The 26,460-nt window shown below is 42.3% G+C and overlaps 2 protein-coding genes across 6 annotated transcripts in view; one reads left to right on the forward strand and one right to left on the reverse strand.

Annotated features, from left to right (window-relative positions):
* hdac7a (histone deacetylase 7a) overlaps positions 1-17,987 on the forward strand; it is a 60,672-nt gene extending 42,685 nt beyond the window's left edge. For all 4 annotated transcript variants that reach the window (XM_070969077.1, XM_070969078.1, XM_070969079.1 and 1 more), the window contains 17 exons: positions 250-421; positions 988-1,193; positions 2,847-3,050; positions 4,117-4,342; positions 5,447-5,580; positions 5,836-5,956; positions 6,405-6,454; positions 7,112-7,219; positions 8,503-8,558; positions 9,141-9,228; positions 9,411-9,530; positions 9,658-9,755; positions 14,512-14,630; positions 15,028-15,161; positions 15,401-15,482; positions 15,642-15,780; positions 15,928-17,987. In XM_070969077.1, the coding sequence (XP_070825178.1) occupies positions 250-421; positions 988-1,193; positions 2,847-3,050; positions 4,117-4,342; positions 5,447-5,580; positions 5,836-5,956; positions 6,405-6,454; positions 7,112-7,219; positions 8,503-8,558; positions 9,141-9,228; positions 9,411-9,530; positions 9,658-9,755; positions 14,512-14,630; positions 15,028-15,161; positions 15,401-15,482; positions 15,642-15,780; positions 15,928-15,970 (2,100 nt within the window). In that variant the 3' untranslated portion in view covers positions 15,971-17,987. The remainder of the gene's footprint in view (positions 1-249; positions 422-987; positions 1,194-2,846; positions 3,051-4,116; positions 4,343-5,446; positions 5,581-5,835; positions 5,957-6,404; positions 6,455-7,111; positions 7,220-8,502; positions 8,559-9,140; positions 9,229-9,410; positions 9,531-9,657; positions 9,756-14,511; positions 14,631-15,027; positions 15,162-15,400; positions 15,483-15,641; positions 15,781-15,927) is intronic.
* A 1,509-nt stretch (positions 17,988-19,496) lies between these two features.
* On the reverse strand, positions 19,497-24,722 carry LOC139335773 (twist-related protein 2-like). 2 transcript variants are annotated; one of them, XM_070969562.1, is made up of 2 exons: positions 23,069-24,722; positions 19,497-21,346 (listed from the first exon to the last, which is right to left on the reverse strand). In XM_070969562.1, exon 1 carries the CDS (start codon positions 24,407-24,409, stop codon positions 23,708-23,710), a length of 702 nt encoding a protein of 233 aa, XP_070825663.1. In that variant the 5' UTR covers positions 24,410-24,722; the 3' UTR covers positions 19,497-21,346; positions 23,069-23,707. The 2 variants fall into 2 exon arrangements, with proteins under 2 accessions (XP_070825663.1, XP_070825662.1); XM_070969561.1 differs by having other exon boundaries at positions 20,336-21,346; positions 23,307-24,722.
* Between the last annotated feature and the right edge of the window lie 1,738 nt (positions 24,723-26,460).

Raw genomic sequence — 26,460 nt, forward strand, 5'->3', positions numbered from 1 at the left:
TCTACTGTTACCAATATCCTTTTTCAAGCAGAAAGTACATCAAAGAAAGGGAGCATGATGCTCTTAAAATGCTGTTTCACTATGACATTGGCAGTTCTGAGTACTGTATAAAGCGCTGTCCATCACCTGGACCAAACTTGTGTCAACACACTGGAACACACCTTATTCTGTGTTGTAAATCGAGGTGTCATAAAATGTCAGATAGCATATTATCTGTAGCTGGAAAGCTGACTGACTGTCTGTGTGCAGGCTGAAGGAGAGCTGTCCTCTCTGAAAGTCGGCCGGGTGCCTGTGGTCACAGCCGGGGGCTCGCCCGTCTTCCTCCCCATGAGCAGGGAGGATCAGGCTGGGCAGCTGAACCCTCACCTGCCTGTCATCATCCTGGAGCCCTCTGGATTGGTACACACTCCACTACTCACTGGTGAGACACACACACACTGAAGCATATCATGTAGATGTGTGCATGCATATTCACATGAAGGGCCAAAAACTCCAGCTCTGCTCAAACAGGATGTTTAAACGCTGTTAAGAGATTACTTACATTTATGCTCTGTACCTGATTTACATCTCAGTCGAGTATTGGATACACACAACCAAGATATTACCAAATAGCCACAAATGTTCACCAACTTAAAGGAAGAAGTGGTGTCACAAAGATCTTTAGATATGTACCTTCTGAAATGTAAGAGCACCACCCAGTGGTTACATTTAAAATCATATTTTAAGTGAACTGCTTGGACAATTTTAAATTTCAACTATTCTGCATCCACCTTCTTTTCCTCTCAGTACAGTGGCTTTACGACTATAACAACACATAAAAAAACATAAAAAAAATACAAAATGAAAATGTATTATTCAGTCTGTTTACAAAGCAGCAGGAGCAAGGCTGACAGTGTAGTAGCTACGTGTTTATTTGTGTTTCATAAATCGTGTCCATGCATGAAACTAATTACTTTTCTGCTCCTTTGCCTCTCTGTCTCTGCCCAGTTCCAGGTCTAGACCAGGTCCCGCTACAGTTTGCCCCGCAGTTAGACCACCTGGCTCCTGGAGGCGCTCAGCCCCACAAGCCCCTGAGCAGAACACGCTCAGAGCCCCTCCCCCAGAGCCCCCGGACCCTTCACACGCATCTCCTCCAGCAGCAGCACAACACACAACTACTGGAGAGGCTCAAACAGCAGACCCACCTGGGCAAGGTACGGAGAAGTGAAGGCACACACTCATGTGTATTCATAAAAAAGAAACGGTTGTGACGGATGGCAGTCGTGTCAAGGGTTGATTGAGGGTCATCAGTGTCTTCTGCTGTTATGAGTGTGATGGATCTGTCATTCATATCTGAGAGACTGGGTGTAGGGAGGCAGATGACTTGTATGGTGCTGATACGTAGTGGAGGTGGGGGCGAACAGTGTTGAGAAGGTGCAGTTTCTCGATCATCGGGCAATGCTGAATGGTGTTGATGGGGGAGCTGAAATTGACAAGGATTGAAGTGAAGTTGTTTTGTGATTCCAGTAGCATCCTCTATCCCTCTGTACTATACTGCTACTATAAGCAAACCACCACCAGCTGTGGTGTGATGGCTGGCAGGATGGTGGTCAGAATCCATTTGTTTAGCATGTTAAGACTACCGGAGTGAGTGGGACCGGTTGGTAGGGGTTGGGCTCTGAAGGGTGGGGTTGTCCTGGGTGCTGGCAGATGGTGTATGTGTTCCACAGGATGGGTATTGATGCTGTCCTGTAGGATTCCCACAACGTAGAGTGGAGGTTGGGACAGAGTTGCATAGAACAGAAGATGCACCTGCTCAGCAGCTGTCAGACATCCTCCAGTGTGAAGGAGGGATATGTATGTATATGAAGGGGTCTGTGGAATGAACTTGTGTTGATTCACAATCAGCTGATTTCCCAATCTCCTGTTCCAATCTGCTCTCATACAGGTTGGCCTTGCTCTTGTCATTCGTGATCTATATGTTGATTGTTTGAAGGCTCCTGGATCTCACTCTGCTCAGTATGTGAGGTGATCCAGGGTTTGGAGTTTGGATATTCTTTGAATGTTCTTGTGGGCATGGTGGTGCTAACACAGAACTTGATGTGGTCAGTGATAACAGAAAATCTACTAAGTCATCTTTGCTGCCTTATGCCACGTTTGCAGAGCAGGTCAGACTTAAAGCTGCATTCTTGAAAACACAGGAGGTAAATATGGAACTGGATTTATTGTGGTTGGCTTCCTTTGCTGAGATATAAGTCTTTCAGAAGGTAACAGCTGAATATGAAATTACCTGATGATATGAAGGCCTTTCTCAAGAATCTTGTGGCGCGCACATATCTCAAGGCTGCAGTCTTGGATGTGGACATTACAGTTTGAATATTTCAGCACCTGTAAATTGTAGCCCTGAGATGTCTTACAGCTTGTGTTGATTTTTGTGATCCCAAATTTGTTGATTTTGGAGCCCTTCAAAAGTTCCACATTTCCACAAGGCACCTGCCATTCTTTCCCACTCAGCACCTCATATTTACATAGTCATAGTCCCCTCACCTGTTAAATACACTTTCGCATGGTTAGATGAAGTTTGTCTTGTGGTAACTGAGACAGGAATTTTACAGTAAAAGGTTTTCGTCAACATTTCAGAGATGACAGGTGGCTGTTAACGGCTGATGGAAAACACCAACAAACTACATCTACACCAGAGCAGCATTTCTGTGTGTGCTGGTGCATTATTTTGTTTGTTTGCATTTTTAAGTCTGCTACCTCATGCCATCATGGTAAACTCCTTTTGAATGAATAAGTGAAAACACACATATTTTTCTGTGTGTGTATTTTGGCCTACTTAAATGTGTGCATATGTGCACTTGCAGCTGATGTCAAAGTCCAGCGAGAAGCCCAGACTGCATCAGATCCCCTCTGAGGATATGGACTCAGAGGATGGCGGCGGGACATCGCCCACAGAGCCAACCTATCAGAGCAGAGTGAGGGCGGAGTCTCTGAGGGAGGCAGAGCCAACAGCATCCAAGAGCGAGGAAGAGCAAATGAACCTGCAACATGCACTCATACTGAACCAGGTTGGAAAACACAGCATACTTTCACACGACATACAAACACACAGTCATGTTTCCATCATTTTTGGGGACATTACATAGACTTACAGTAACCTGGAGACTTACTCTAACATAACCATAACCACTACTTACCTAATGTTAACCTTAACTCAAGTCTTCACCCTAAAATTGAATGATTTACATTACAGGGACCTGCGTTCTGTCCCCATAAGGAAGGCAAGTCCCCACAATGTGACTGTAAACAGATTTATGTCCCCACAACATGAGGAATACATGGTCACACACACATGCACACACACATGCACACACAGATGCACCAGCAGAAAGCAGATAGATGGATAGAATAAAACCACACACCAGTTCTTCATTCAACAGCCCTGTAGATGGCGTCCTAACATTTGCACTTGTCCAGGGTTCAGTTTGGTTTTGTGGTTTGACAACTGCTCATTACATTAAAGTGGATATTTCAATATATGATGACAGAGTGCATGGACTGTAAGCTGAGCTATTACTCTTTCAGAGAATCTGCCCGTCGCTGGTCAGACGAACCACACAGTCTGAGGTCAGGCTTTGTTAGGTCTGACAGGAGGATGACTTCACAACAACAAAAATTCATTCAATCAGTTTAATATTGAAGAAACAAAGGTGTCAATGATGTTTTCAGTGTCAGCTGTAGGAAACAGGATTGAATGGACTTAGCGATCTGATTTTTAATGAAGAGATCAGAGTGAAAAATGACTTCCAGATTCAAAGCAGTATACTTTATACTGACACACCCAGACTGCTTTTGATGGTACAGGTCAGATCAAAGGGGCCCGTTCTCATATTTACTGACATTAAGCTGGAGGAAGTTCTGTGACTTCCAGCACTTAATATCAGCCTTGAATACAAATCACTCAGGGAGTTTTAGAGGGATGTACAGCTGCATACCACATGTGTAGCAATGTAACTGAATCTAATGAGCGCCGATATTCACTATGTTTGAGAATAGGACCCGGTCTTTGTCCAGTTTCTGCTCTGCATTTCACACTTTGTTTTCTTTTGTGTTTATGATATTTACTTTCTGCAGTCGTTGCTATGGGAACAGCAGAAGCAGCTGCAGCAGCTGCATCGGCAGATGGAGACCCTGGCAGTGCCCATATTACGTGGCAGTGGCGGGATTGGTAGTGGGTTGGGTGTCCATCGCCCCTTGTCACGTACGCAGTCATCCCCAGCCTCCACCTCTCTCACTCTTCCCGAAAAACCCCTGAGCCTGACCGGACAGGATACGAGCAGCAAACCACGCTTCACCACTGGTGAGTCAGAGACACTCATGCACTATTGAAATGGGTTTTTAATAGCAATTTGTTAATGCTATTGTAAATACAGGCTGCCCCTGTGGTTTAGGGTTTAAGACGCTTGCCATATAACTGCAATATCCTCCATTTGACTCCAGCCACAGTTACATGTTGTTGCCCACCTCTCTCCCTAATGTCCAGTCATGTCTCCACTGTCTAACAAAGGCATCACATGCCCCCATTAATAACAATAAAGGAGCCAAAAACATTATTTCATATATTTGCCACCATCTAGCACCATGCACTGACCAGCAGAAGTAAAGCAAATGTGAATAAAAAATGAGAAGAGATGAAAGAAAATAAACAAAAGGGAACCTTTGCAGTATAATTAAAACAGCAATTTCAAAACTTGACTGACACTGTAGTATGTTTTTGTGTGAGTTTAGTGTTTTAAAGGAACAGCTGATTTGACTTCTTAGACTCAGATTATGCATCAATCAAAACACTATTGCCCTTGGGATCAGAAGGGCATAAAGACTCAGAAACCTCTGTGGGTGTTAGTGCAAAACATGTTTAAAATAGTGGCGTCTACTTGCAGCAAGTAGGAAAGCTGTTACCAGAAATTGGCTCACAGTAGACACTCCAAAACAGGAACAGTGGTTGGGAATTGTCCAAGACATTTTTGTTACAGAAAAGTTGACCAAGAGAATGCATTTGAAAAAAACTGGGAAAAATGGAACATATAGATGAGCCTTGACACGGACTAGAATAATGCTCATTCAAAATAGATATCTATGAATGTTGAAATATTTCTGGACAACTATTTAATGTTAATGTTATTTTTATTTGTTGGTGAATTTTGTTTGTATACATATATTTGTGTGTGTGTGTGTGTGTGTGTGTGTGTGTGTATGTGTTTGTTTTTTGTGCTGATGCGGATGTGTTGTTCTGTTTATTTCTCTGTGAAAGCTTAATAAAAATTGAAGTGTGAAAAAAATATAATAGTGGTGTCGCTAGTGCGGCAAAAACCAGCTTATTATAACAAATGGAAGTAATAGACTTCCACTTGATGCCACAGATATGTGTAATTATAAATATATGTGTGTGTATTTGTGTATGCAGGCCTGGTGTATGATTCTCAGATGCTGAAGCACCAGTGTACATGTGGAGACAACAGCAGTCACCCAGAGCATGCTGGGAGGATACAGAGCATCTGGTCCCGACTACAGGAGAGAGGCCTGAGGGGACAGTGTGAGGTATGACACCAGACACACTCACACGCAAATCATCCCGATCAAACCTAAGAAAATGTGATTTGATTTATCTTTTTGAAAAAGAAAGGCTGAGTTTACAGGTACAAAAGATTCTGTCTGTTTAACATTGTTCTTCATTACATATTCCACATCATCCATGTGGATATGATTCCAAATGGAATGTGATGTTCCTACAAAACGGAGGTGTACTGGCTCTTTCCACAGCATCAAAGTAAAGAAAACGTTTTGTTCACACAGAGTATTCGAGGTCGCAAAGCCACTCTGGAGGAGCTGCAGTCGGTCCATACAGAGCGCCACGTGTTGCTCTACGGCACCAACCCGCTCAACAGACTCAAACTGGACAACCGCAAACTGGCCGGTATGTGACACCTCACACTAAATTTGTACATCTGTATTCTAAAGTCCAAACCAAACTTTCAAGTGATTTAATAGTGAACATGAAAGACTTCACTATGATAAGGAACATCCGTACCCAACGGTCTTCCAGATGTCCACTTCTTCTCAACAACAGCCAGAGTGATATTATAAAGTTTCTTTTACAATTCTGACAAAAACTGTGTTCATATATTTGTCCTAGAACTATTTTAATGAAGTTAAAAAGAAATGACAAACATGTGATGGTGGTACATGGCCTCATCACAAATATATGAAGACTCTCAAATCAGTGGATTGTGCCAGGCCAGCTTATGGTTTTCTTTTCATTAGCCGTCCTCTCATAAAAAAATCATGTTGAAGTGTTTAAGACACTGAAATATAACTGAACAAATGTATAACTATACAGTCATTTTTATGTTTTGGTTCCTCAGGGATCCTCTCTCAAAGGATGTTTGTGATGTTACCATGTGGGGGTGTAGGGGTAAGAGACACACACGCACGCACGCACGCACGCACGCACGCACGCACGCACGCACGCACGCACGCACAGCTCTATTTTTGATCATACTGTAAGTCTCCTAAGCTCTTAATGAAAGAGATACTATACAAACCAATCACTGCCTTGATGAAAGTCGATATTGTTTCAAAGAAAAGCAGCAAAGTCAAGCGAGAGAAAATTACAACAAAGTCAGGATATTAAAGAGGAAAAGAGAGTTGGCTTTGCCCAACGCTAACATTTGCCTGACAGTGCGTGTCGGACCATGACAACTCAGGCTAATGAGAACAACATGTTCATGACCGAGGATAAAAGAAATGCCTCGGATTTCATTGTCCGAGCCAGATGGACAGTAATGCCAGTTTGTGAACAAACAGAGGGAGTAAAAGCAGAGTAGAAAGGAAAATCACCAGCAATATGGATCTGAGCTTGAAATGCTAGAGTGAAACTGACATCTTTGCTTTTAAGCCACAGCTGAACGTTTGGTCATCCATGCCCCAGAGAGAGGCTTCGCTTTCATTTTTTTGTCCCAGAGGGATTTCCAACACAATCAGACTTCATGCCACAGATATTCAAAATATTTCCACACTAGTTGTTATTTGATTATTGTGTCATGCAATAGCCTCCGCCATTTGTCTGCAGGTTGATAATGACACCACCTGGAATGAGTCGCACACCTCTACGGCATCACGCATGGCAGCAGGCAGCGTTGTGGAGCTGGCCTTCAGAGTGGCCAAAGGAGAACTGAAGGTGAGACACTTAGATGGGAGCCAGATATCAGTCTGTCACCTCCTCTGTAGACTATTAACACGAAACAAAAAGAAGTGTCCCCACATCGGAGCATTTTGGATGAAATTCAGTAATAATGTCATGATGACAAACATAAGCAAGAACCCTCCAACTCCAAACCTGTGTTGACTGACTGCAGGTTTATCACGTCAGAAGGTGGAAAAGCTGTTGTGCTGAGACAAAAATGACAGTTTAAACGTTATACCCCTGAACACAGTCAGTGCTTTGGGAGCTCAGAGTTATGGTGAAATAATTGTGAAGTTTGTATCCATCGCCGGCAGTGTTTTGTTTGTGAATTTCAGCTGCAAGGGTCAGAAAGACACATCTTAGAAAAGCATCCGGCAACGAAGCGTGCCTCAGCCTATCTTAAGAGCTCCTCACCACTTCAAAGATGACTGAGTTTCAGAAAGTGTTTTCCTCTCACATCATGGCCGAAATCCTCTTCCTTTTCCTCTTCACAATGATTTAAAGTCTGGGATAAACATGAAGTATTTTTTTTGTTTGTTTGTTTTCTAAATGGTCAAAAGTAAAAATAAAATTGGCATAAAAGTATTTATAGCAGGAAGCTTCAGTTCACACAGTTCTAGGACAAAACCAAACCAAACAGAAAGATGGTGTAAGACAAGGCAGGCAGGCAGGCGGAGAATGAACAACAATGACCAACGGAGCAGCGATAGACACCACCACGACACTATACTACAACCACAGTGCAACCACTGTGCTGCTGTTTTTGAGCTGAACATATCATAGGGAATGTTCGTACACTATATATACTAATTTAGACAACATAATAAGTACCTCGAATGCCTCCATTGTCTTTACGTTGCTGGAGCTTATACATTTGATGTTGTGTACTCATGAGATGTTTTTTACTCTTGACTCAAATTCACTTCACTGTCTTTTGAAAAGGAGAGAAGCTCTTACATCCACAAGATTTATACTGAGTCAAGTCAAAATCTGTACACTCAATGGCAGTTATATAATTGAGGCATGTGATGATAATTGAAACCTACTTTACTGTAAATCTGACTCAAACCAGGAAACAGTCGTCAACAATCACCTTGTTTTTATGTTGTGACTGAAACCTGTCGATCCATTTCTAAAAGACTTGTTTTGATTGTGCCTGTAGGAAAATTCTGTGTGCCCAAATTGTATGTTCCTGTACATTATAAAGGCCAATAGAATACACAGAACTTAGTTTCTTTACAGCACTGCTAACAGCAGCCTCTGCTTCTTCTGCACAGAACGGCTTTGCTGTGGTCAGACCACCGGGGCATCATGCAGACCCCTCCAATCCAATGTAAGTGAGTTTGGTTTGGTGTGTGTGTGTGTGTGTGTGTGTGTGTGTGTGTGTGTGTGTGTGTGTGTGTGTGCGTGCGTGCGTGCGTTTGTGTGTCACTCACATGCTCAGTGTGACCACAGTCAGTTTTCCTGTTCTTGCTGCACTGTCAGCATCTTTTGTGGAGGATGTTTATGAAGTGATGCAGAGAAGACAAACTAAGCAAGATTAATACATCTTTGTGTTTTTCTTATGTTTGTTTTATTGATGCTTGGACTGCTCATCTTCTTCTCATTTGTCCTGAGCACAATCCTGAACAGCTACTGTCCTGTTTACCATTTCACATTTTTGACATATACAGTAGCGGGTGCTCTTGTCAAGAACAGACGAGTGCCACGTGAAAACAAACAGACACCACACACAGCTGAAACTCCAAAGAGCCTTGCAAACATGCCCCTGACTGTGCATCACTCATTCTATAACTGAGTAAAACAAATAAGAGCAAAAGAGACATTCACTGTTTTTCCTTCTCAATCAAAGTCTTCACTTTCCTCAGAGCTGTCTTTTAACTCCTGTTTCATCCTCTCTATCTGGGTCTGTTAGGGGCTTCTGTTACTTCAATTCTGTGGCCATAGCTGCCAAGCAGCTCCAGCACAAGCTCAGCGTCAGCAAGATCCTCATTGTTGACTGGGTAAGACAGCTTGTCATCTGTGGCCTCATGCTGGTATTTGCTCTGCTGTTGATATGGTTGAAAAGCTTCTGTGATAATCCAGTAATGCTCATATGTACACTTCAAATGATAATCAATAGTGAATTTCTCTCCCGTGGTATTGCTGTGTATAATATTACTGTCTTCCCTCATCTCGTTGCTAGGACGTTCACCATGGCAACGGCACCCAGGAAGTGTTCTACAGTGACCCCAGCGTCCTCTACATCTCCCTTCATCGCTACGATGACGGAAACTTCTTCCCTGGCAGTGGGTCGCCAGCTGAGGTGAGTGAACATTGAACTTCGTAGCGTATTGTGTATAGATGATAAAAGAGCCTGACGTGACTAATAAACAAGAGATTTTTTCCTTACTGACTGAAAGAAATACAACACAATGTATTTTTGGGTGTAGGTTGGTTCTGGGGCAGGTGAGGGCTTCAATGTGAATGTGGCGTGGACAGGAGGACTGGACCCGCCCATGGGAGATGCTGAGTACCTCGCTGCATTCAGGTATTGTTTGTTTTGTTCATGTCGTCATGTCCTGTCAATTATTTCTAATGTTACTGCAGCATAATAAGATTGAAAATGTAGAGAATGTGAGCTAAACTAGATTTTTTAGCCCAATCCACATTGAAAGCAGATTCGGATTCTTCAGTATGTGTCTCGGATGTGAAATGTTGTATATTAGGCAAAAGACAGATGTTCCATTTTTAATTGATCAGGATAAGGATATTCAGTGGCGCTGTAATCAGACAGTTTCTGTCATTTCCTTTACACTGAGCCACAACAAACACACTTAAGCTGAGCCTCTGATCAGTTAAACATTGCCTCTGACGTACTTCTTGCGTAATTAATAATCCTCGTCATTTGGAGCGCATGTGTCTGGCGCGCCCTGTTTCCAATAACTTCAGATGCTTTACAGTAAATGGTCTCCAGGTCTTGTGTTTGACAGATTGTGGACCATTACTTCCTGCTTGTGGGATGCATAATTGTCATTGGTGGGTGTTTGGCACCAATAAAGTTTCAATAGTGTGGGCTTTTTTGGTTGTGTGGTGCAGCCAACCCTGAGGAAACTGTGGCAACCACACAGTTAACTGGAAAGGGGGAACAGTGGCAAAGTCGCAGACATTGGGGGGGGGGCTGTGGTTATACACACAAGCATGCATGTTTATATTCAGTATGTGAGCACAAACACACAAGTTCAAACACTCACTCATACACATAGATCCATTAGGTGAGTGGACCATGATTCGAAGGCTAATAAAACATAAAAAGACCTTCAGCCACAGTCTGCCTCAGTGCCTTCAGTTCAACACTTATACTAAGGCGAGATGTGTTCAAACATAATACTGCTCATTTGACGAGTTGTAGATATCAAAAGGCAGAGGCCACGATGCTTAAGAAGGCTGTCCTACCTTCTGGAGTGTTCTAGACCGGACTGCCTCTTTGTAGCTGACCCTGACCTCTGACCTTTCTGCGGAGCACAGCAGCAGAAAGACAGATTTCCTGTGAGAATAATGTAAAGTGTACACCCAGTGTTTCTGAGGAGGAACAGCTGACATCCATTGGAGTAAAATGTCCAATTTTGCCAACACTCAGAATTTATTTACAAGCTGAGCACAAGTGGTTAGATTAAATTACATCCTGGAGTCATAAGCATTTGGTATACAGTAAGAAAGTGCAATATTTATCTAGCTGGTGGTGACAAAATCCTGAGCCGCCTTAGTGGAAGGAGGAAAGCAGTTTTACAACCAGATTCAGGATTTATCTGAAATCCAGTATCTGGTTGTATCCAGTATATACGAATCACAAGTAAAGCATTTAATCCAGCTTTGTGAGACATTCAGAGAGAGGTTAAATTCAAATTTGTCCCTCCCTGTTTGTTCCTTAACTTCAGAAGTGAACGAGGTAATGCTGGCTCCAGTGTTTTGTTTTCATGGCGAGGGACCTCTGTAGAGTTTTGGACATTGTGGAGATTGTGTGTTGTCCAAGTGGAGTATTTAAAGAGTGAGGATTGTACCATCCAGAGCTTGATATCATGGCAAAATTTGGAAAAAATATCTTTTTTTTTTTTTTTTTTTCAAATGTAAAACAGAATGTTTTGAAAATTATTTAATGAGTTGAACTCCAAAGTCTCCAATTGTCCATTCTCCAAAAGTCATCAGATCCAGGGAAGCTGAGAGGGACAGGCCCCCTGAAGTTCAGCAGGAACAACAAAACTGATTCAAAGTATCACTTTTATTACATAATGCCAATCGTATGGCCCAGACTTCAGATCTGGATCTAATAGAAGTTCTAAGTAAATCTCTGTTTGTTTCATTGAGCCTGGAGCTCCAGATGGTGACAGTTCACCACATCAAAACTTTTCACATCATTGTCTGCTCAGTCACAGAGAATAATACCAATTTTAAGCTGTGATCAGAGTTATGATCATGGACTCCAGGTGAAACTGTCTACTATCGTAACTCACATTTCTGCCAATGCAGTAAAATAGAAAAACTGAATTTGGAGAAAGAACTTGACATAAATCTGTTTTTGTGTCACTTTTTTCCATCTAGCTAGCATAGAGTGAGATGTGGGACAGGAACTGTGGGCATGAGGAGAGGGGATGACATGCAACAGGTGGACTTGAATGATTACATGGTCTGCATCAGCGGTCATTAACCCAGACCCAACTGTAAGGAGACCAGGAGACAAAGTGACATTCATGTATCTATGTGACATTCACAAAGTGCAGTGAAAATAAACAGAACTTTTTTTCTAACTCTTTAATGCAGAGCTGTCAATTTATCATGACTCACAATGATTAAGAGCAAAGGTGCACAAAAAGTAAATAACTGTATTAACTGAGAAGGACGAGCTGCTAATACTTTGAGCTGTTTTAAAAGTACATTTCTTGTGGGAATTACTAATGATTATTCTGATTAGCCTGTAGGTCCCCATTATCTCTTTTAGGCCCTAACGGGGAGGCACTTAACAGTTTATGAACATCAAATCTAAAAGCCCCCACACCTTCCTCCCAGCATCCCCTTTATTAATAAAGTTGCAAATGTTGAAAGGTTTGTGGAAAACGAAATGAAATAAACCACTTCCAAGAGAAGCTTTGTTGTATTTGCACCTTATCCTTCACCCTCAGCCCCCTTCTTTTCCATCACCCCCCCACACGCACACACAAGTTCTCCTTCCTCTCCTCTCTTGATTGATCTTTAATAAGCATCCCCTCTGCTCCTCCACCCTCCCTCCTTCCCTCCATATTTCCATGAGTTTGTCTGTAGTTGCTCTCTCTGGGGGGAGCGTGGCAGCTTTAATGGGTCTACAGAGGAGGTGGGGTTGGGTTTTGTGGTTAGGCGTGTGTATGTGAGGGGATGAGTGAAGCGTGTGTGCGTGCTCTGCTTCATATCCATATGATAAAGTTTTGTTTTATGGATTGAAATTATTTAATGAATCCAAATATACCACCAGCAGGATGACACAGGACGATCCATTCTGCTGCATGCGTTTGCATCTGTATGCTGTGGAAACTCACCTGTGTGTTGTGTATGTGGTTGTGTTGTGTATGTGGTTGTGTATTTACGTGTATATGCTCATGCTGGAATGTGTTTTGTGTGTTTTATCTCTGTGTGTCCTCATTTTTGTCCATGAGCTCATGTTGTCCATCTGCATGCAGTCATGACAGCAGTATGTGTGGATATGTGCGTGTGTGCTTAAGTATGTGTGTTGATGTGTGTGTGTGTGTGTGTGTGTGTGTGTGTGTGTGTGTGTGTGTGTGTGTGTACAAAGGGGAGGGAGGTCTCCAACGTCCCCAGGCAGAATAATGAAGGTAAATGGATCCCAGATGGACTGTTTTTCTTCTTTTCTCTGTGTTGTCAATGACGTGAGGAGAGTGACAAGCCTCTAATGTGAAACAGACTCACGCGGTCCGGCTTTGAACTTCGCCGACATCGTCGAGCTGCAGTGTTGAGCCTCTCTCTGCCTTGGGACAATGCTGCTCTCTTCCTAACAACAATAGCATTAAGGAGCTCTTCATCTGTTTGAAGTCCACACACAACATGGAGCAGCTCGAAGAGCTGACAAAACAATATGACTTTGTCAGGCAGACTTGTCTTCCTGGAGGCTGCGCAGCTTCTCCAACAGAGAAACAATAGTCCTTTGTCAGCTCTGTTTGAGCTGCTGAGTGTGGGATCAGCCAAGCCTTGGTTTCACTTGTCATGTTAATGACTTTTTTAGATTTGATCACGAATATGTGTCATCTCCAGGAGGCTGCCCAGTTTGGAAATTGATTTGAAGCGGCTACATTTCGCTGACTCTTCGGGACAGTCGGCATGAACAAACTTATTAAATGAACCCAAGTTCAGGTCTATGAAGGAGTCACTTATAACCTTCAAATCAGCTGTGATGTGGGGGGCAGCAGGACAACATACAACATCATTTTTTGGTCAGTGAGCTTCAGTCAGGTCCAGATTTGACTCTCTTGATCTGTAGACTCTTGTTCTTTCCTCTCCGTTTCAACACAACTGCATGTTACCACGTCAACAGTGATTTATCTTTGCTGTTTTAACACCTTGTGAGTCGTTAAATGTCAAAAGCAATTCTGATGTCAGCACAGCAATGTCAACAGTACTTTTTTGGTGTTACAGTAGTAAGCATTATTTTTTGATATTTGCTACAAGTTGACAAGTGTTAACTGCAGAGTTTGTGCACTTTTATGGTTTTAAACAGTTGGACAGAGCGATGTGTTAAACCTCTCTAGAGTATGGACGGGGAGAATCTGGTATAGTGTTGATTTTTAGACTCTCAGTCCGGATTTCATGAGTTATCATCAAGGCTTGTATAGGAACTCTCCCTTCTTGTGACTAAATGACTGGTTTCCTCTCCTTCAATTCTCTGAGTTGGACCATGTAATTAAGGCTCAAATGTGCACAAAAAACAAACTAGAACACACAGTTGTTGGATTTTGTTTACGCAGCAGTGTGTTTCTGACCTCTTTAATGTGTTGTTATAAAACTGTGCGTGCATGTTGCAGCCAGGAGATCACACAAACCTGCAGAAGAACAGACACTACATGACAAAACACAGCAGACTTTTCATTGGAAGTAGTGGTAAAAAGGAAAAACAAAATTACACACTTGAGTCATCCTTTAAAGAGTGTTGTGTAATATATGACTTGCATCAACCTCTATTGGCCACCAGTAGGAACTGCAACAACACAGACCTCTCTTCCCAGTCCCTTGAAGTCACCGTGGCCTGTGTGCTTGTGTCCCTGCAGGTCTGTGGTGATGCCCATCGCCCAGGAGTTCTCTCCAGATGTCGTTCTAGTTTCGGCTGGGTTTGATGCTGCTGAGGGGAACCCTGCTCCTCTGGGAGGATACAAGGTCTCCGCCAAATGTAAGCATGGTTCTGCACCACAGACTGCACAGTCTGTCTCTCAGTCTCCACCTCAAGGTCTGAGTTTTACCAAGGGATGCCAGCAAGAACTTTTCTTTATGGTCCTGTGGGTACTTAGCGATATTAATAGAGTATTACAGCTCCTGTCAAGCGTGGACCAAAGAGCAGCAGTTTTGCCTTGGACTGTACATCCCCGCATTACTGATGTAACAGTAATTATAGTAATTAGTACTTAGTATGCTACTGTGGGAGGATCCACGAGGTAAAAATATAGTTTGTTTTCATAGTATATTGGACGTTATAGCAAAACTCATTTGCTAAGTCTTACAGCAAGCAGAGTAGAGTAAGTTCATCGTTTATATTACATAACATTTCTGTGTGTGTTTGTGGACCACAGGCTTCAGCTTCCTGACCCACCAGCTGATGTCTCTAGCAGGAGGTCGTCTGGTTTTGGCCCTTGAGGGAGGTCACGACCTTACGGCTATCTGTGACGCATCTGAAGCCTGTGTCAGTGCACTCCTGGGTATACAGGTAAGGGATGCTGGGTAATGGAGTTCTTTTTAGCTGTTTGCTTTACAAGCATGTATATTAGTATTTTTTTCTGTTGTTTTGCTACAGGTATACATTTGGTCCTGATACTATAGTGCTGAACACTTTCTGCTACATCTCCTGAGTCACTTCTTAACCAAGTAGTTAGCCGTTGAAAAGATGACAGACTGAAAGTAATTTGATTGTGTTCATGGCTGTCTGTCTGTCTGTCTGTCCTGTAGGACCCACTTGCAGAAGAAGTCTTACTCCAGAAGCCTAACGCTAACGCCGTCCACTCCCTACAGACTGTCATACAGATACAAAGTGAGCAGCACAAACTCTTTATCCATTGTTATTTTTAGTGTGGTGTCTGCATGATGACAGTAACAGTAACCTGTATGTGTGTGTGTGTGTGTGTGTGTGTGTGTGTGTGTGTGTGTGTGTGTGTGTGTGTGTGTGTGTGTGTGCGTGTGCGTGTTGCAGGTCAGTACTGGCAGAGTGTGAAGGCTTACAGTGGATCATTGGGTCTGTCCTACCTGGCTGCTCAGAGAAGAGACTGTGAGGAAACAGATGCTGTCAATGCCCTCGCTTCACTCTCTGTCGGAGTCCTTTCCAACAAGAGGTCCGTCACACACATTCAAACAAACACACAAACACATATGGTCATATTTGGCAACCAAGCAAAGACAAAAATACACATTTCCATGCTTCATGTTGGCTAGCTCTCCACTCACATCTGTTCTCACATCGTCTTCACCCTCTCCTCCAGCCTCCCCGATGAGCCAATGGAGCATGACAGTGACTCTATGTAGAAGAATGCGACCAATCACCTCACAGAACTCACTTTCAGGAGTTTGGCTCCACCTGTAGCCTCGCATCTCCCGCGCTGTCACATGACCATGAAGGGGACGTGTTTTAATGCCACTGAGCCCCACCGATCTGCCTTATTCACACACATGCACATCTACCAAGAAACAATGCTGAACCTCTACAGACCTGCCGTATGAGCACCTCAATACTGGTAACCACTCAGCTGAAACCAGGAGCACTGCATGCAACTGGGAAAACCTTCTGAAACCTCACCAAAGAGCAATACCAGATCATTTTTAATAGACTTTTCATGTCTCCTGACTGACATTGGATTTTGCATGTGTGTTCAGAGGTCCAGAACTGCAGCTCTGTGACCACAAACCTTAGAAGAACTGACAGAATTCAGATGAGTCCAGCTCTGATTCTTCTTGAAGCACTATGTACCAGCAGCTGTTTTGTTGCCTTAACTTTGCCTTAACATAAGGACCAACATCAGGTTTCAGAAGGACACTTTGGATTATAAATTCCGATCTCTTCTGCCACTTTGCTTCCCACGTCGGAGTTGAAGCAAACGCAGGACGCAGAATCGATGACCAATGGAAGAATGAACCTGTGACATTATGTGAAAGCATATACGCATTCACCTGATGGATAAAATACAAAAATATCAACAAAAAGACATGGCCACCTCACAAAGAAAGAATATGGGAAAAAAAGACAGAGACTGTCTGTTTTAATAATGTCATTACATGCAGTTTAACCACTAAAAGAAGACAACAAAGAACTCGAGGAAAAGAGAGAAAATGAAGACACAAAATGGACAACTGTGGTTTTGTCGAAACAAAGAAGAGGCAAATGTCCTTGTTTTATTGCACTGTTCATTCCATAATGTGAACCATAAGAAATTCCAAAGCTCTGGGAAAAACAGCTTCTCTCTGTAGGTTATTTTATAGTTTTTTGAAGATTTGGATGAACTGGTGTTTGCTATGCTTTTCCCACTCTTCATCTGAGATGTCTTATGAAGTCGCTGACTCACTCCAAGGACATTGTATTGGCTGAAATACTGTTGTATTTCCTATGAAGTTAATCTGAAAAGTAGGCAAGATCTTAAGAGCAGGATGAGATTTCACTGCTGTTCAGTGTCTTAGATGCACACACATACACATATACATACCTGCACACACATGTACAAAGCAATGATGAACTATTGATGTACCACTAGTATTGAATACTGTATGTTATTGTTTATATTTGAGACTAAAGGAACGTTCATTCCACCGTGGCACCACTGAGGACCATTGTATTGTTCTATAGTAGCAATAATGTTAATGCACTTAATGGACATCACCCAAAGAAAACTGCCTTAAAATAGCCTGCACTTGGCAATGGGACTGTATAGAAGCAACACAAGGGACCAGTTTGGATACTGCTCTTACAGTGACTCTACTTTTAAAAAGACAACGTTTGAACCTGTGGATTTAGGTGAACATCAAATATGCAGACTTTTCTATACTGTTTGTTTTGATGAGTACAGTGACCTGGCTTGCAATCTTCATTGTCTTAAAAAATCAGTTTTGGAGTTCCAGGCTTTATCGCAGTCTAATTAAGGAAACTAATGTTTTGTGTTTCGTGACCATGTTTTTTCGTATGAGACACTTCTTCGCGACTGTGCTTGGTAGTAGCTCTTCTTGACATGTTACAATCAAAGTGGATAATGCCATGCTGAACCCGTCAGCCCATCATTTAATCGGATGCTTGAAGTAGAGGTCATGTTGCTCTTTCGTTTAAAGAATTTCCTGACTGCCCTGCTACACAGGCATGTAAGGGCTCTGCATTCCAACAGTAAAAACAACAAGATCATGTTTCTTAGTTCAGAGGTGTAGCAAAATAAAGCTAGTTGATGTGTGTTTTTCATGCACACTAGGTTTGACCTTTTGTAGGCTTTTGATGACCAATACTAATGTTTTTAGATTAGGTCTGCAGATAGTCTAAATGATCAGATTTAACAACATTTGTGGTAAAAAAAAAAAAAAAAAAAAAAAAAAAAGCTCAACACGAAAATTGTCGAATGAAACTGAGACAAATGACATTTGAAGCTGACTGGTTAGCCGCTCCCAACATGGCTTTGCCTGAAAATTGTTGTTTTTGAGCTTCGCTTTGAGTTTTTACATCCATGATTGGATTTAAAACAGCACAATCTGATTTTCAGCTCTTGTTGGCAAAGATTTGATCAAGAGAGACTTGATTTGTTGTGTGTGTCTAAATGGAGCTTTTGTCCGATTGACATTGAAATTGGAACAATCTGCACAGCAAGTTAATTTGACTGGCTGAAGAAAGTTTTGTCAGTTTAGCATCAAGGTAGGAAACTTTCTAAGTGTTCAATTTGCTTTTGTCAGACCCTGGGCATCGTCTGCCCAACAGAAGGCCTCCGAGCTTTTATATTAAACAAGAGGACAGTGGAAACCCAAAGTGCAGAAGTCCCACTGCTGTTGCACTACTGCTCCGTCCTAGTATGAATCATTCAGAAAAGGTTGCATGGAGGATTGGTGTTCTGTAATGGGTGCAACTGAAATAATGATGTTCTTAGTATTCTTAACAGCAAGTGATGGCATTTAAACAATATGCTGTGTGTGTCTTATACAGCATGCCTAGCAGGTGCATGTGTCTATGAAGTAAATGTTGTCTGATATGTCGATGAGTGTGTGCTGTATGTGTGAGTGTGAGAGAGAGCGTTGATGATTGCATGATCAATAGTACATATGTAGACTTCTGTCATGTATTTTGTGCATGCATTTGCAAGTGTTAGCGTGTGTGTGTGCGTGTGTGTGTATGTGTGTGTTTGTCCGTCAAATACTGTAAATGACCTCTCCTGTATTATATTCCCAGTGTTTTTTTGTTTGTTTTTTGTCTTATGTAGAGGCCAGTATTGCCTCAACTCTTAATTCCCTTTATTACTGATGTCATTTGTACCTTCTTCTTAAAGAAAGACACTGTAAATAGAAACTCCAAGACCAAAATACACATGACACACATGTGCCTTGATGCATTCAGTAGTATGTGTATTGGTAACATCTTAACTAACTGGACTTACAGTAACCCTGTATCTATAAACATGACATTGAAATCTTTGTTTCATGCTATTCTTTATTATTTACCTATATGTGTTATTTTTCCTCCACATTTCCTACCATGTGTATGTATAGAAAGATGTCTATTTTGTACTGTTATTTTTGTCTTTTCCTCTTGATTAAAAAAAAATAATTTCCCTTTTTGTCTCGCCTTTTTGTCCAACCATTGTAATATAAAAGCTGGTGTTCGCATACAAGGTGTGTTAATCAAGATAGCTTGTCAGCGATTAGTCTGCTGTGTTTTGTCATACAGTGTCTGTTCACTTAATTGATTAGGAGATGTCAAATAACTTTGTCCGACTCATCTGAGATAAAACTGAGCTTTGACAGAGGTTTACTGGCAAAGAGGCAGAAAAAGCTTCATTGTACTTAAACAATATTTTATTAGGATGTTGGGGAAGGAATGTTTTCATTGACACTTTGGGCCATACAACAACACCTCAGCACAGATCATTTTTAATCACCCTTCCTATTAAAGTAGCAGAGCTACTGAGCCGATACAAACCTGGTGTGGTCGACGGTGATTTTTAGAGCACAGTTTAAGATTCTGTGACTTTTTAAAATAAATTCAAACAGAGCTGTGGTTCATTGTGATTGTGCTTGGTTCGAGCTCTCCTGAGGACTCTTTCACCTCACTATGCTGTTAGCTTTGTGGCACCTGTTAATTGAATCAACTTTCTAATTTGTACAGCTTGGTAACATCATGACATCACGTCATTACCATTCCAACTCTGTGCAGCTTCACCTGAGCAGAGGTCTAATCAGAACAGCTGGAAACACCTGTGTGTGTGTGTGTGTGTGTGTGTGTGTGTGTGTGTGTGTGTGTGTGTGTGTGTGTGTGTGTGTGTGTGTGGGTGGGTGTGTGGGGGTGTGTGTGTGTGTGTGTGTGGGGGGGGGGGGGGGGGGTGCAGGCAAAGCTTTTAACTACCATAGTTTTCAGTGTTTTGCATGTTTTTGCTGATTTACTGAAAACTGAAAAATTTCTCTAAACCATGTTTCCAAACATGCTGCTGTGTTTTAGAGGAAGCGAAGAAGAGAGCGCAAGTTAAAATCAATGTAAAGTTACAGCTAAGCATATTTTTCTGTAAATCCACAGCAAATCTGAATCTGTCAGATACATCTTATCTAATTTGTCTAATTTGCCTTGATAAAAAAAAATACCACAGAGCTTTGTCCGCAGACTATTATTGCATTTCTTCTCATCCTCTGACATCATGAAATAGGGCCAACAGATATACCAAAACTGATCAATGTAGCTATACCAAACTGTATCTGTATTCCTGTTTCAGTGTAACTCGTACTTCATGTGAAAGCTTTAACAATTAAACTGTTGCTAAAGTCTCAGGATACGCAACAGTAAACCTGCAAGCCATGTAGCATAATTGGAAAGATCAAGCTACAACTTAGAATTTAGGTCCAAACAGGCTATAAATACTCCCAGAGCCCTTAATTGCACATTAACGTGTTCTTTCTGGAGGAATTAACTGTTCCTGACTGACCAGGGAAAGGCACAGAGACCTCATTAAAAAAAAAAAAAAAAAGACAGAGGGAAGGAGGAAGTAAAGGAAAACAAGAGAGACAGTTTAACAAGAGAGACAGGAGACAAAGAGGGTGTGGTGCCAGTATAAATCTCTGCACCGTTCATCATCCAGTTCTACCAAAACAACAAGAATCTCATGAATAGTTTGAGGATTGAGGAGTTTTACTTTTCAGACAAATAATGATGCATGTGTTACATGTATCACTACATCTAATTCTAAGTTATTATTTTTCTGCTGCTTGTTGTTGTTTAAATCTCAAAACATGCTGTATCAGTCATTTTTTGTAAAGCACCACATATACTTCAAGTAAATGGTCAAACCAGAGCATCACTCTGTTGGTAGACTGGTGTAAAGCAGACAAATGCAATAATCACTCCCCAAGACTGAAATCTTGCTTTAACTGCAGGAAAAATAGTTTGAAACATAAAAACTGAACACAAGTACTGGTCCAGCCGGACCTGTTTTGTCAGTTTCGTCTTGATAAATGACAGCTCTTTGTTGGTTTAGTTGGTTCAGAGGAAAGTCTTCTTCCCCCATGTCAGACTGTTTCCTGATAAAGATGCCTTTTAATGTTCTCCAGTAGTCCTTTTCTCCCAAAGCGAGGTACCTAAAGAGTTCCATTTGCATCAAGGTCCATGTGAATAGAATCGCAGAAATGTAGCATGGAGCAGAGAAGTACAAGGAACATCACAGTCACTTTATTCAGCAGCTGGAAAGACAAAAAGGCAGACATGTTACTATGGTAACCATCTATATTCATTTTTTGGAGGGGTCACATTTTAACGTATTTGTCTTTGGATGTGGGACAAACTGCTTCCAAATAGCAAGGACAACATGGGGCACTGGCCATCAACAAGATGTCATTTCATATCCAGGGTGCCACAAGAGGAAGATAGAACACATTCTTTTGATTCATTTCATCAGTGGAAAAATAACGTAGAAATAAATATCACATTTTCAATTCAAGACATCCTTACATCAATATATCAAGTCAGAAAACAACCTGATTTAAAGGTAATAATGCAAGGGGATGCATCTGCACTCAATTAAGATTAGTGCTGACAAATATTGGGGTTATCAAATGCAGTTTGGGTCTTTTTTTGTCATTGTTCATTGCCAAATTTCAATTGGTGAAAAGCAGATTGATACCAGTAAGCAGTCATCAAACTGTCTCAGTAATTAGACGAATGCTGTATGAAACAAATGTGCAGTCAAAAGTCATCTCCCTGATTCTCATGTCCAACCGCTCTCATTTTATACACAAAATACACAGGGGCTGCTTTTCTCTTCTGGCCCCAAACTGAATTCTTTTTAAATGTCAAGTGTCTTCTAGCATGTCAGCGAAGGTTAGCCTTCAGAGACCACACTGTGCTGACTGTGAGGCTCAGTAAAAGACTAAAGAAGTCCTCACAGGAGCTGGAAACATTAGCTACCTCCCTGGGACACCCTAATGATAGGCTGCTGGGCTTCATGCATATTGGCAATGAGGGAAGAAGTTGTTTGTCATGGATAAATATCAAATAGAAACAGTGTGTCAAGCCCCATCTATTTGGAGTTTGGTTGTTTAGATGAAATGAAAGCTAAACGTTGCAGGTGATATTCATTTTTCTTCACTTTAGTTCTCATGTAAGACAAAACTCAGTGGTGTAATAACACAAACATGGCTCTTTGTTGCTTCATTGCATGCATATAATTTGGTAATTATGGATGTTGACTGTTAAAGAAAATGGCACTCAGGATCTTTTTAAAGCCCAAGACGTGGGGGAGGTGTGTGTTTCTGTGCATGGATGTGTGTGCACAGCTACTCCTATACATGTGTGTACATCTGTGTATGTATAAATCAGCTCTCACCTCCTCCATCACTTCCAGTGGTTTATGGGAGCCCAGCAGGGAGCCACATCAGCCTCCCCTTTGATGGTGACACAAATGATTCATGGCTTTTAGAGACCGTTTGTTTTCATTACGCCTCCTCGTCAGTTTGCTGTAGCTGCATCACGGTTTCGTGCAGCGCAAGCAAATTTCAGCCAGAATGAGAGGAAAGAATTTCAAGAGGAGAGTTTTTTTGGCACTCGAAGAAACAAAGGGGCTTGGTTTGGGTAGAAAGAGGAGAAACTTAAGTCAGGATGACGGCTGCCCACGGCTACTTTTTCCACCATTGCTTGGGTTCAGAGGTGGTCAGGGATTCATAATATGTCAGAGTCTTGGAAAAGTACGAATTGAAAGGGTACGGAAAAGTCAAAGGGCCAATCTCTCTTGAAACATCCATTTTTGTCTTTCCAGCTCTGACTTTCTTCTAATCCCTCCTCTGCATTCTCTAGTTGTAGCTCTTTATACATTATACAAAAACTGTACACTTGCTTAGCTGAGGCAGAAATAAAGTTAAAATACGAAATGTTCAAATGTGTTCAAGTGTGGCTCAAAGTTTGCATACCTATGATGATGACGATATGAATAATGATGATAGTACTGATGGCAGTTACGGTGACAAAATCAAGGCTGATGAAGAGGATCAAACCAGAGGTCAAGCTTCAGAGCCAATGCGTCAGAGGGCTTCAGCAGAATGAGCCTTGCTGTCACGTGGAGGCAACATTTAGCAAGGGGCGTCCTTCACCATCAAGTTGTTGAATTAAATGAAAATTGAATGATGTCTGGCTGTTTTTGTCTCTCACCTGTCCCAGATCCTTACACAGAGCACAATGTCCCTGTTGTGATATCCTTCACTACTGTTGGCACTCATGAGCAATAATAGCTGCTTTTGGCAAGCAAAGCAAGTGAATCCATAGTTACTTCTGATATGTTTCTTGACAACAATGACAACTACAATATTCAGGAAGGGGTAGTGGCTTAAAAATCAGCTCCGTCCAAATGCTCACATAAAACCCTCTCATCGCAGTCTTTCCCTCATCACTGAGGCAAACAGTTTATCTAAGTTGAGGTCTTAAATAGTGTGAGCACACACAGTTCATCTCCTCAGGCCTCTGAGCCAAGTAACAATATTCCTGTCATGAGGAGTTCATCATACGTTGTTTCAGCGCGACAGTCAAAACACAAACCTTGCAGTCAGGTGGGGCTAGTGTCCGGCAGACATGGTCGACCAGGCCCCCTCCATCCTCCAGACAGAAAAGGCATAACTCAGTCTCTCATGGGCCAGGTAATTACATCCAGCCAGCTTAGTGTCTATGTCATCGCTCTGCAGAACCTGGTACAGAAAGTCAATGTAGCGCGACGCCAGTTTAAGTGTCTGAATCTTGCTCAGTTTGTCAGAGGGGAGCGTTGGGATTATCTTACGCAATGAGGCGAAAGCTTCGTTCAGAGATTGTGTCCTTTGGCGCTCCCGGATGTTGGCGATCACCCGCTGGCCATGTGTATCCTCAAGGGCTGAGAGACCTCCCGGACTAGGACGGGGGACAGGAGACAAGGATGGGCCTGAGGAAGGTGGCGGATGTTGAGGACTTCTCTTGAGTCTTTTGGGTCCAGTCAGGGTGTTGATCTGGATGCCGTCCCCTGACTTGACCTTGCCATCGTCTGCTGATGTGGTTGGAGTAACTACGGTGACCTGATCCTCCGTATGTGAGTTTGTCTGTCGTTTATTCCCGGTGCCCCGCGGTGTTGCTACGACGACGGGACAGGCCTTAGAAGGTGGTCGTCCCGTGTTCTCCTCGCTGGAAAGCACCCCTCCCTCAGGATGGTCATCATTAGACTGCTCCTCCTCTCTCATGCTTGGCCACGTTTTTCTACAGTCTTCACTCTCCTTTACGTGACTCTCTATCATTCACTCCTCTGAATATTTCCTGTGTTTCTCCCTTTCCTTCAGTCTGCCTCTCTCCACTCCCCCTCTGCTTTTTTCGTACAGTTTTCCTCTCTTCTGTTCGTCTTCAGGAACTCCCTCTGTTACGTTGTGCGTTTCTCCGGCCTTCTGCTGTGTTGTTCCTCTTCTCCAACAGTTATCAGCTTTGCACTTTGTCACATCCAAACATGTCCGGCCAAAATGTGTGAGTAATCAGTACTCAGTTTTAGGTTGCCACAGTGCTTCTTCATCCACATATGTGGAGACCTGCCAATGATCTCTTCCCACTCTCTGTGAGTGTGCACTGCATTGGCAAACCAGACTGCTCTCATGTCCCCCTCCTGTAGCTGCATGTGAAACAACAGCAACCAGAATCTGACTTTTTAAAGGGAGGGAACCATGAAACTTTCAGCTGCCCACCCATCCAGCTCACTTATTGGTCCGCAGGACTTTTTCTGGACAGCTGAGCTCAAAACAACAGGAAGAATGAGTCTTAAGCGATTGGTCCGATCAAAGGTACTAGGCGGAGACAAAGGTGTGTCGTAGAGCCAACCAAATCAAACCGTTGTGACGTTTGGTTCTTGTCATAGAAGTTGCCCAAGTTTATAGGTTCCAGATTTTCTCTACAGCAAGTCGCTACCATCCCCCCTCTTGCTGCCTGGTTCTTCTCCCCTCTCCCCCCGCCTCCCCTCTCCACAACTCAGCACCATCATCGGTTGCTTTCAATATAGCTCAGAGAAAAAGAAAAAAAAACAAAACAAAAAGAAGCTTCACAAATGTATTTATTTCTGGTGTGAAAGTTGGATAAAGTTCATCAACATTTTTCTGTGTCTGCTTTATAAACGTGATGATTTTTAAACACATAACATTCCAGGAAGATGCAGTAATGTTTAGAAACTTAGGTTCTCATTCTTTCATTGTTCATTTTTTTTGTTGGGTAAAAAAAATATATATCGTCACAACTAGAGGTTGAACACAAATATGAAAATTTAATAGTGTATCCTTTTACCAGTTAAACTAGACTTCTTCATTTCACAAATACCCAAAACAAAAATCTTTTTGGTGTTCTATGACTGTACAAAATCAAGATCTCTTGAGTAGTTGTTCTTCTGGTTCTTCTTGTTTGTGAAACAACAGAGATGGTGTGTTTTGTTTTACTGCCAGTGACTTGGCTGTAGTTTCTAAGCACAAACCTGGAGGGAGGAAAGAGCTGGCATTCAGTCAGCTCTGCAGCACCAAGGTTCAATCACAGCATTACGGAAACAGTGAGTTCAGTGAATCAACGGCAGTCCTGTGGGACATCTTGTTGCTTTCGAGCAGAGCTATATCTAGAACAAGCCTCCGTCCAGGTCCAACATGGACTTTGCTCTCCAAACTTGTGGATGAGCCTCCAGCATGGCCCACACCCCCACCAGAGAATAGTCTATTGTTAGCGTTTAAGTTTCAGAGATGGGATGCTTCCCACTGACACTAGAGTGAAAATGGATTTGTACAGGCACGGTTAGAACACACAACTGGAAAAGTCTCTTCACTGAGTCAACTCAAAGATGGCTCAGATCCACAACAAATAGAGAAACCTCTATCGTCTGACCACAGATGATACTTTTGCTGTGATGGTGCATGTTTTTGTGGTCACAGCAATGTTTACATTATTATGTGTGTAATGCAAACCCCATGTCTAAAAAGTTGCTGGAGCTTTCTGAGGCTCCTGTAATCCAGAGTTATCTTCTTCTTCTTGGTCATCTTGGTCTTCCTCTTCATCTATAGTCTATATGAATCCAATGGGACAAGCTTCTAACCAGTGCCCAGGTGTGCCCAAAATACAGTGAAGCTGACCTATCCCAATGGCAGGTCAGGCCAATGAACATAACATATGGCTTGCACAGAATAGATGAGCTAATTACTTTAAAACTTTGCTTCAAAGTTTATGTCTGCTCATTGTGGGTAGACTGCACCCATCTATGAAACCACAAGCACACCAATACGAACAGGTAACAAATTAGACAGACATTAACCCATTGCATATCAAACTAGCT

This window comes from Chaetodon trifascialis, chromosome 8, assembly GCF_039877785.1.
Source record: "Chaetodon trifascialis isolate fChaTrf1 chromosome 8, fChaTrf1.hap1, whole genome shotgun sequence".
In the NCBI taxonomy this organism is placed as follows: Eukaryota; Metazoa; Chordata; class Actinopteri; order Chaetodontiformes; family Chaetodontidae; genus Chaetodon; species Chaetodon trifascialis.